Source organism: Pseudorca crassidens, chromosome 19 (genome assembly GCF_039906515.1).
Source record: "Pseudorca crassidens isolate mPseCra1 chromosome 19, mPseCra1.hap1, whole genome shotgun sequence".
In the NCBI taxonomy this organism is placed as follows: domain Eukaryota; kingdom Metazoa; phylum Chordata; class Mammalia; order Artiodactyla; family Delphinidae; genus Pseudorca; species Pseudorca crassidens.
This window is the reverse complement of record NC_090314.1, coordinates 19241359-19251979: the sequence shown is the minus strand read 5'-3', so window position 1 is coordinate 19251979 and position 10621 is coordinate 19241359. Positions and strand designations below refer to the sequence as shown.

The following is a 10621-nucleotide window of genomic DNA, read 5'->3' as shown; positions in this document are numbered from 1 at the left end:
CAGGCCTCTTGGACAGGCATCGCTGACGCAGGAAGCTTGGTGATGGAGGTGAACCCAGGAAATGGCCCCATGCTTCTGAGATGGGCCAAGGGCTGGGCTGGGCTCCCGAGAAGCCGACTCGGAAGAGAGGCCTGTTTGTGTGCTTCTGCTGTGGGTCCCCCGGTGTCAGGGGTCAGGGTGTGCGTGGGAGAAAGAGAGTCAGCGTGCGGGGTTCTGCCAGTCACTGAGCCAGGGCATGGGGACGGCTCTGTGTCCCCACGATGCCAACGCATCCTGCTAGCTCCAAGAATCCTGTCCTCGGGAACCAGGGTGGGGCTCAGAGCATCCTCAGACCAGCAGTACCAGCAGCACCTGGGGCCGTGAATCCCCGGCCCTGCCTCGGACCTCCTCAACGCCTGCGACGTGACAAGATCCCAGGTGGTCTGCTGCACGCTGGAGTGGGAGAGGCACTGGTCTAGGGGACTGTCGTGCAGATGCGTCGCTGGGACGCTGAGGTCGCATGCCCCTTTCTCCCCCACTACCGGAGCCGAGCAGGAGTGGTGGAGGGGAGAAGCGGGCCGGGGAGCCAGTGAGACAGAGTCCCAGCCCCAGCCGGGAGCCAGATTTTGCCAAACCCTCGCTTAGCCCCTGGCTGAGCTCCTTCCTTGCTCTCACCGGGCTCAGTCCCTTGAGAAGCCTTCCCCATGAAAGATGTGTGTCCTTCCCTCACTGCCAAGTCCTCGACACGCAGCCCAGCCTCGCCTGTGCTGTCACCCAGGGCCCAAATCATTACTGGCCAAACTTTCACGAAACAGGCAGCCCCAGAGCAAAAGGCGGTGACTGCGTAAGACCGGGCTGTGGTCTAGGCCTTCGCTAAAGACCTGGCAGCCTCGCACCCCTGCCACACCCCGTGTGAGACGCCTCCTGAGGTGCAGCTCATGCCCGCAGGCCGGGCTGTGCTTCCTTACCCCCATCACGGGTCTTCAGATGTGCACAGAACTCCGTGTGCTGTCCCCATACCCGGTGGGCATTTCAGAGGAGCAATGGGGCCACGCTGATATGTCCCTTTGCGGGGGAGTTTTGTCCAGGCTGTGGCACCCCTCAGTCCCCAACTCTATAGAGCTTAAGGCTGCTTTCCCTCCAAAACACCCACACGCACATACAATGTGGTTAAAATAAAATGCATTTCGTATAAATATCTCCATCAAGGAGTCATACAAGGAAGGCTCAAGAGGCAGACTGGGGTTTGTTTTTTTTACATACAGAGGCATAAATAACTGTACACAGGCCGCTAAATACAGAGTGACGTGACAGCGCCTCCTGGTGGTCACCCAAGTGGTGCGATCAAGGAAGTTCCATCCTTCTCACCCACTGGCCAGGCCTGGCACTGCAGATCTAGTCTCCAAGGGACCGGGGAGGCCCATCTCTCCATCACCCCGGCAAGGGGCTCACTCAGTCCAGGCTGCTACTGGGTAGCAGGTCAAGTAAAGCATTTGAGAGGGAAGGATATGGGGAAATAAGATGTGAGGCTTGGGGATATAATCTCCCTCCAATATCCCCAGTCCTGTGACCTCAGAAAATCGAGAGTTGGCACCATCCTTAAATTCTACAGTGGCAGCTTTAACTTCTCCTGTGGGCGCTTGGAGCTCTGGTATTGCTGGGCAGCCCCGCTGCCCCATCCTTTTTCACCTCATAGGGAAATACAGCACCAAAGATATCTTCATGATAGCGCTTCTGGCTCTTTAAGGGAAAACAGAGACCAAGGTGTCAGCTCTGTTGGTGCAGCGATCTCTCACTCATCAGGTCCGAGCTGGGCCAAGCCCCAAGGGTCCCCCTGCTCCCCCATCACACCTACACTCATGAGCCATTTGCCTTCCCAACTGTCATGCTTAGATTATACTCGAATCTCACTTAGACTATGTAACCCTCATGAACACCTGCTCTGGCGTGGACCACCAAAGCACCTCTCCAAGCTTTCTGATGGACGCTAAAGCCCGTCCAGTGCTTGTCTCACAAGGGGCTCCAGGAAATGTAGGCTCTGAGGTAAATATGGTTGGGAAATGCCGTGTATTTTCTCCCAGTCTTGAAGCGCCACGACGCACAGCAGCCTGTCAGGGGCTCTGAGAGTCTTGTAGAAAAATCAACATGTTTGCCTTTGTTTAAGTGAGCAGCCAGACCAGGATGTACAGTTAGGCCTTCTAACAGCCCAACCAGCTCTGACCTCCCGCCACCTCTAGGATTCCTTTGAGCCCAGACTGTTGTGAGCCTGACCCCCCTGGCCCTGGCTCCCTGGCCCATGTCCTTGGCCTGCATCCCGAGCCCACACGCCAGCGGCCCTACCTTAAGCTGGAAGAAATAGTCCTCCACCTGCTCCTCAGTTAGGCTCAGCGCGGTGGCCACCAGCTGCTTCAGGGTGCGGGCCACATCCCGGGCTGCGCGCACGTCCCCGCAGATGTAGAGGTGGCCCTGGTCCTCGTGGAGCACGTGCAGCACCTCGTCCGCCAGCTGTTGCCGCAGGATGTCTTGAACGTAGACCTGAAGCCAGAGGAGACGGTGGGTCCAGGCCCCCAGTGCTGGGGGCAAAGGCTGCGGTCAGGCCTGCCGGCCACGGGGAGATGAATAGGAGGTGGGAGGGGTGGCGGGGTGAGCACCCTCCTGGCCAGGGCCTTGCACGGGGACCAGGCTCGAGATGCGGAGGTGCACGGGTGCCCTGCCCGGCCCAGGCCCAGGCTGGGGCTGGAGAGGTGAATGCTGGCCACAGCCATGCCCTTGAGGAGCTGACTCTCTAGTGGGGCTCCCTGATCTGCTCTGAATTCACCGTGCTTCAAAGAGCCATCATCAGGCCACTTACCCTGCCCAGAGCTCTGAGGCCCACCTGCCTACACCCCACAAAAGGGAATCTCTGTCCTCGAGATCCCCGTGTAATTCAGAGCAGGGCTCCCCAGTTACACAGAAGTCCTGGAGTCAACGGGGGACTCTCTCCTCTTTCTCTACACAAGATGCTCAATGACCCTGGCACTGGGCACGGAGTGCCAGGTCTGGGAGGAGCCCAATGGGATCAGTTCACAAAGGCTGAGCCAACAGTCTTTTCCAACCCCCCAGGCTCATGGGGCAAAGTACTACCCAGCACAGCAGAGCCGGTCCGCGGGCCGTGCTGGGAGCAGCGGCTGCCCCCCAGCCATGCTGTGCTGGAGCGCGAAGCCGACCTGGACCACCTCCCCCCCGCCCACCACGACAGCTGTACATGCCGGCTGAGGACCTTCAGCAGGCTGGGCACTGGGGATTGGCTCACATGTGACTCTGACTTAGCCCTGGACGTCTCAGGGCCCGTCTCTTCTCCTGGAAGAGTGAACATAATCGCTTCACAGCGCCACTCTGGTGACTGTATAATCGCCTCCATTTTAGAGCTGAGGAGGTGAAGGCTCAGGGAAGCGAGGGGCTTGCGGGGAGCCAGGCACCCACCATAGTCTGTGCTTTTAATGCTCCACCCACTGCGCGGGCAGCTGCAGCATTTACCTTGGGCTGGTCAGGCAGGCGAGAATAGGCTGTGTGCACCTCATGCAGCACCCCCTTGCGGGTCATCTCCAACATCTCTTCCCGGTAGAGGTGGTCCTCATCTGGGCGGCGGCACCCAAACACCAGGGTCATGCGGCCGCTCTGGAGACCTGCAAGACCCAGTAGGCTGCAGTTACCAGGATGGCCACCAGAGGGTGGGTGGGCCATGCTTCAAGGCCCGCCGAGCTGCGCACCAACTAGAATTCCATTTCATCCCCACGTTCCATCTAGCACTGTTCCCACTTTACAGATGAGGAAACTGAGGCCCAGGGCATTCACATCCTTTGTCCATACAGGCTGAGGCAAACTTGGGAGAGGGGCCAGGAAACATCTGCGGGGTGGCTACAGCTTCAGTTCTACTCCCAGGCAGCTGCTGGGCACCACCTGGTACCCCCTCCGCACCCCCAAAAACCCTCCAGCTGTACCTTTGTGCTCGGCATCATGAAGCCGCTGCTGCCAGAAGCTGCGGAAGGGGGCGATGCCCGTGCCAGGCCCGATGAGGATGCAAGGGTGGGAGGGGTCCTCAGGGAGCTGGAAGCCGCTGGCACTGAAGGGGACAGGAGGAAAGAGGTCCCGTCCTCAGACACCCTGGGTCGGATGCACACGCAGGACAGGGGCTGGGGAGCTGGCGGGGGGGGGTGGCCGGGGGCGGTAGCGTTGCGGGGTAGAAAAGACAACGAGCTAAAGTTGATTTCCCAAGTCCTGCGGGCTGCTTCACGTCCCCTGTCCAGGCGCACCATCACCTGGCCCTGGGGTCCCTCTGAGAAAGGCTGAGCCTCACTGTACTCTGGGCCCCAACATCGCTGCCACCTCTGTCCCTGCTAGAGACTTGGCCATGCTCTACCACTGGGGGTTAGAATGGAGAGGCCCAGTGTGACCCTCGTGCCTTCTTTACGGGCCAAGGGGCCCAGAGTGGCATCTAAACCCCAGATTGGGCTTCCCTGGTGGCGCAGTGGTTGAGAGTCCGCCTGCCGATGCAGGGGACACAGGTTCATGCCCCGGTCCGGGAAGATCCCACATGCCGCAGAGCGGCTGGGCCCATGAGCCATGGCCTCTGAGCCTGCGCGTCCCGAGCCTGTGCTCCACAATGGGAGAGGCCACAGCAGTGAGAGGCCCGCGTACAGCAAAAAAAAAAAAAGAAAGAAATAAACCCCAGATTCCTCCCTTTCAACCCAGTACTCCCCGGGGCCAGTGGTCCCGTGATGGACACAGTGCAGGGGGTGCTTACCTTCGCACAAAGCAGGGCACCGGGTCTTGGGGCTTCAGGTTGCTGAGCCATGTGCTGCAGACGCCATGGTGCAGGGGACCCTGGCCGTCTGTAAGGACAGCACACACCTGACGATCGTCATCCCTCCCACCCCTGCGTGAACCTTCTCAGTGGCTCCTCCCACACTGACGCACCTCCCTGAACTGCCCGCTCAGGCACTCTGCAGGCTTTAATCAAAGGAATGTTTTTCTCCTGGTTCTGAGTTCCACCCTCTATTCGCCCAGAGCTGGCAAAAGCTGAAAGGGACTCAGAGAGTGTGCAAGGCTCTCCTTGTGCCACTGCAGAAACTGAGTCTCAGAGAGGGAAGGTGACTTGTACAAGGTCACTCGGGTAGCAGTAGAGTCAGGTCACAGCTCAGCTTCCCTAACTCCTACTCCGATGCTCCTTCCAAGAGTTTCTCCAGGGACCCTCCCAGCCCATCACTCAGCTCCGATGACAGTAGCACAAAGTGGCCCCTCACGGTGACCACAGTCACTTCCTCGCAGTGTCTTCAGGAGTACAGCCCTTGCTGGTAGGAACCCTGGGTGGGTGATGGACAAGCTGCTGCACCTTCCGGTCTGCTCTTCCATCTCTGTCTCCCCCAGTGGTCCCTCCTGGGCTTGTGGAAACCCCAGGTTCCCTTCCCAATGGCCCAGCATTTAAGGGGACCTTCAACCAACTCGAGAAGTCCCGCTGGTTCTCCTCTGGGTGGAACCTTGCTCTCACAGGATGTGCCTGCCTCTCCTCTCCTGGTCTGAGGGTTGAGACTTGGCCTCTGCAGACGTTCTCTAGCAGAGCAAAGAGAGTCTCTGCCCAGTTTTCAGGAACTGTGTGACTGTGCTTCTCGGAGCACAAAGGGCTCTGAGGTGTGAGCCAGCTCCCCAGCTTTGCCAACCCAGGCAATGCTCAGTTACGGAGAGAGGGCAGGGGCGTGGTTCATCCAGCTGGACAAGGTGTGGGACCTCCCAGTGTATGTCAGCCCATCCCCCGCCCTCTGCCCTCACGGCACCCTGCACCTTCCTTCTTAGCACCTACACAATGACAGCTGTCTGTTTCTATGAGTCTCTCTTCATGGTTCCCTCTAGATGGGAAGCTCCATGAGGGCAGGGTCTGTGTGTGCTGTATTTCCACACCCACCGTGGTGTCAGGCATAAAGAGGTATGAAATAAATCATCGCTGAGTGAGTGAGTGAATGAATGAACCATCAAGGCAGAATCACCCCTGTATTTAGGCTGGACTATCAGGAAGACTAAGAATCGCTGGGCGCCCACTAAGTACTGGGTACTTTCCACATCTGATCTCATTAAATTGTCCCAACAGGAGTTGGACCATAGAGAGGAGTATGGTGGTTAAGAACTTGGACTCAGCAGTCAGACTACCTGGGTTTGCATCTCCGTTCTCCACCTGCTACCAGGGTGACTTTGAACCTGTGGCTTAACCTCTCTGTGCCTCAGTTTCCTCACCCATGAAATGCACACAGCTCCCGTCTCACATGGTTACCGACCACACACACACAAAGACGTTAGCTCAGTGCGTGGTTCATGGTAGTCTCTCCCATACTCCTCCTACCGCTGTTAACAGCTCTGGAAGGTGGGTGTTTAATGACGATGAGACCAAAGCTCAGAGATGTGGAACAGCTGCCCCGTAAGGAGCAGACGTGGGCCGCTCCACGGCCTCTGCCCCAGCCTTACCTCGGGTGCGGTACGTGAGCACGGCCACGGTGAGGTGGATCTCCGTGGGTGCGTGGTCCCTGGAGGAGCTGATGGAGTAATACCGGGGCTTCAGGACAGGCAGCTGGGAGAGCAGGAAGCTGGCGGACACCCGCAGGGACGGGAACTCCTCCAGCACCTCCAGGAAGGTGGGGCTATTGGTGAACTTCCACTTGCTGTAATCAGACGGCTGAAAGCCAAGGGCAATATGAGTGTCTCAGGGCGCCTGCCCCGCACAGAGGGAAGAGGCTGTCACAATCCAGTATTCATTCATCCACTCCCACGGCACACACTTCAAAGAACCAGGTGCTGTCCACGGTCCTGAGAACGCCGCGCTAGAGAGGAAAACGTTCCTGTCCTGGAGGAGCTCAGGCCAATGAGTAGCATTTCTCTAACTTGTGTGCTTAGAACTGAACTGTCAGCAACTTGCAGGCAGGAGTCAAATCTTTATTCTAATCTAATTTGGGGAAGGGCTTCAGAATCATACAGACCTGGGTTCAAATCTTGACCGAACGCCCTTACTATCTGTGGGATCTCGTCCTCGTTACTTAACCTTTGTGGAATGAGGATAGCATCACCTACCTCATGGGGGTGTTGTGAGAATTAAGTGAGAAAATGTGTGCCAGGTTAGTGCCGTGCAGCCACAGGATAAGGGCAGTGGAGGTGGCTGGAATCAAGATAATTAGCGATAATGGTGACGGTAATAATGATATTCGGTGCCTTTTGCAAAGACTTGGGTCTAGAAAGTTGCAGGTGAGTGAATGCATTCTCTCATTCATTTATTAATTCAACTACCCATCTGTTACTATGTCCATTATCCATTCATCCACACCACCCATCCTCCATCACTTCCTCAATTCCAGGCTTGTTCCAGGTGTGGGGAATAAAAGACAGAGCGGCTCTCCTTTTCTAGCTCATTTCTGAGGAAGTGCACTTTGGTTGCATCCTGCAGACATTCAAAACAATTCAGTTCACTTGACACAACTACGTCCTAGAGATGGGACAGGAGAGGATGCCTGGCTTCCTCCCAGCCTTTGACAAATCGCACTTTGGGAAGCTGGGGTGGATTCCCTTTGGAGGTTAAAGACCAGCTCTAGGCTCAGAATGTCCCCGACTCTGGGGCCCTGCTCCTGCCTCACCCACCAGCCCCGACCTTCACCTGGCACAGGGTCTCCAGCCTCTGCCTCTCAGCCTCGTCCGTGGCCAGCTGGGCCAGCTTTCGGAGCAGCAGCTGGGTTGGTGGGGTGGTGATGTCCAGGAAATAGGTGAGAGCCTGGCTGAGTGAGCAGGTGGGCAGTCGCTTGTCCCTGACCCAGTAGCTGCCTGGATAGGGAAGAAAGGAGTCAGGATGGGAAAAAGGCCCCATTTAGGTTTCCCAAAGAGTGATGAGGCATCTGGGATAGACACCCTCTACCCTCCAGCTGCAGGGGAGAGAAGACACTGGAGTTCTGGTTCCAGGAACAGCAAAAGGGTTCATGTGCCCAACTCAAGTGCAGGAAGATGGTGCCCAGCGATAGGGCTGCCAGGAAAGGCTGGTCAACAGCCCTCCAAAGGGCACCCAAGTTGACACAATCCTGCAGAACTAACTATGTACCAGAGTCCAGTCGCTCTCTGTCCCAGACCTGAACTTCAGCAGGACACACACAGCTGAACTACAGACTCACCACGACTAAATTCACCAAAGACTGATGTACACCCCAGAGGCCAGTTCTTCATTTAGAGAAAAGCCCATAACTGCAGTCTCCAGGGGTGACTGGGTGAGCAGCCCTCAGCCCAGAGTGAGGTGGCAAGTCTCAAGGAGTGCCAAGAGGCCATATGCAGGGCGGTCACAGCATGGACACTGGAGCCAGTAGACATGGGTTCAAACTCTGGCTCCCCACTTACTAGTAGGCTGACTGAACCCTCTGAACTTGGGTTCTGTCTCTGTGAAATGGACGTGATAATAAAACCTGTCCTGCTGAGTTTGCATGAGGACTGAATGAAACAGTACACGTATTAGGTAAAAATATTAGTATTACATTGTTTCCTCTAGACCCCAGGCCTGAGGAGTCACATCTGTCCCCCTACAGTCACAAGGAAGTCTCTGTCCTCTTATCCCCGAGTTGCAGGCTCCCTCACACACTCCTGGACAGTGGGGAACAATGCCAGACTTTGCTTCTCAGGCTCCTGCTGTCCTATTTTGGCCACTCTCTTTAGGGGGACACATGTTTTGGAGGTATCATGATTGCAGAGGACGCTAAGGCCAGGGAGCTAGTCCAAAGGGCTGGAAGGCCTGTGATTGCTGATTTCATTAGTTTTCCTCTCCTAGTGCCTGTCACCCAGTGCCGTGCTCACCACATAGGCTGAGAGCCTCGCCTTAGCACACAACGGACTCTGACCCCTCCCCCGGACAGCCTCATCTCTCCAGTTAGGATGGCCAGGAGGAGCCAAGCTCTCCTGGTCACCCATGGTCTGGCCCTGCCCATTGCCCACAGAAGGTGGGCATAAATGAGACCCTCGATGGGGAAGCAGTATGAAATTAGAATGCCATGAAAATGCAATATAAATTCCAAAGCATAAAATTTGGGATCCAAAGGGTGTATTAAACTACCTTCCTCTGACCTTCCGGACAAATGTCGATTAGCCCATGGGAAATGGATTCCTCCATTCCTGCATTTGTTTGGTGCCAGGAATTGTGGTGAAGGTTGCACACACACGTATCTACTCATCTGTTCTTCACCACAGCCCTGCGAGGAAGGCTCTATCATCTCTATTTTAGAGACAAAGAAACAAAGCCTCGGGAGGTTAATGCCTATGCCCAAGGTCACATTGCTAGTAAGTGATGGATCGGGGACCTGAATCTTCAAAGCTCACCATTTTCATAGTTTCCACATTTCTCTATCATGTCACCAAGCAAGTTGCACATGTGTGTCTGTTGTGGGACTCAAGAGACCATGCATGCATTGGTAAAATGCTGGCATCAAGGAACTACCCCCCAAATGGTGGCTGCTACTGTTATTATTATAATAATAATTATGACTATTTTTGCATATCTGCATCCTGTACTAGGTAGTGAGCTTTCTGAGGGCAGACACGGAGTCTCATTCATTTTTGTAGCCCAGGGCCTGCCTGGTATATAGATGTGAGTAGTTAAAATTTTGATGGAAAAATGAATCAGTCAACCAACAAAAGTGGCCGGGTCAGCAAAGAATGAAGGGGAAAGATAGCCCAGCCTCTGGTGCTGGGCAGATAGTCCCAAAGAAGCAGCCCTTCCTGTTGGCCCGGCGGCCGGTCGATGACTACGTACAAGGCTGCTCTGGCGCGGGCTTCAGAGGCCCACCACTCAGCAGGAAGGACAGGGTTAGCTGCCCGTTTGCAGCGCAGGTCCGGGCCCAGCCCATCCGTGGGGCTGGGGCTTGGTGGGAGGATGCTGGGGGCGGCCTCAGCTGAGGCTTTTGTGCAGCGGGCTCACCGTTCTCGCAGAGGGTCTCCAGGCGCATGGGTTGGTGGGGGGCAGGGCCATCCACCACTCGCTCCAGGATGCCTTGGACCAGGGCTGGCTGGTTGCCTGGGAAAACTCCGAGGTGCTCTCCCGGCAGGTAGCTTGGGCCTTGGCTGCCCTCACAGGAGAGTTCCACCAGGAGGGTGGTACGGCTGCAGAAGGAAAAAGAAGCCTCTGGTTACGCCACCAGGATTTCCTCCAGCACTCCCTGATGGGTGGGCCAGTTTCCCCAGGAAACGTGCCCTATTTTCATTTTCCTGCCCGGTTCCATGAACACGGGTTGCCGGCATTCCGAGGCTGGGGTGCTCAAGAGGGCCCGGGGCTGACCCGGCCTGCGGCTTCTCCGTGGGGAGAGGGTGGACAGGAATCCTCCCATGCAGCCCTCCCAAGCCCTCAAGAGCTTGACCACAGACTCCGCCTAAAGAAAGCATCGCACTAGGAGGTATGTGGGCATCGAGACAAACCTTTCCTAGTGTATAGCACAAATCTGGTTCTTATTAGAACACAGCCCACTTTCGCTAATGACGGTAAGGACAGCACAGAAAAACAAAACCTACAGAGAATCCACACTGCTGGCTGACCTGGTGAGGAAAGGTCCTTCCCTGCCAAAACTTTTCCTGAAAGTTCTTAAGAAAGCCAAATAGTTTGAGT

The 10621-nt window shown here is 56.1% G+C and overlaps 1 protein-coding gene across 4 annotated transcripts in view; it reads right to left on the bottom strand.

Moving 5' to 3' along the window:
• The window catches only part of NOS2 (nitric oxide synthase 2), a 122155-nt gene that overhangs the window by 15274 nt on the left and 96260 nt on the right, over positions 1–10621 (bottom strand). For 2 of the 4 annotated variants that reach the window (XM_067716641.1, XM_067716642.1), the window contains 8 exons: positions 9941–10122; positions 7649–7812; positions 6472–6679; positions 4763–4850; positions 3960–4081; positions 3496–3644; positions 2320–2514; positions 914–1719 (listed from right to left, as the gene is read on the bottom strand). In XM_067716641.1, the coding sequence (XP_067572742.1) occupies positions 1600–1719; positions 2320–2514; positions 3496–3644; positions 3960–4081; positions 4763–4850; positions 6472–6679; positions 7649–7812; positions 9941–10122 (1228 nt within the window). In that variant the 3' untranslated portion in view covers positions 914–1599. Of the gene's footprint in view, positions 1–913; positions 1720–2319; positions 2515–3495; positions 3645–3959; positions 4082–4762; positions 4851–6471; positions 6680–7648; positions 7813–9940; positions 10123–10621 lie in introns of those variants that run through there. The other 2 variants (XR_010937623.1, XM_067716643.1) reach the window with 1 other exon arrangement.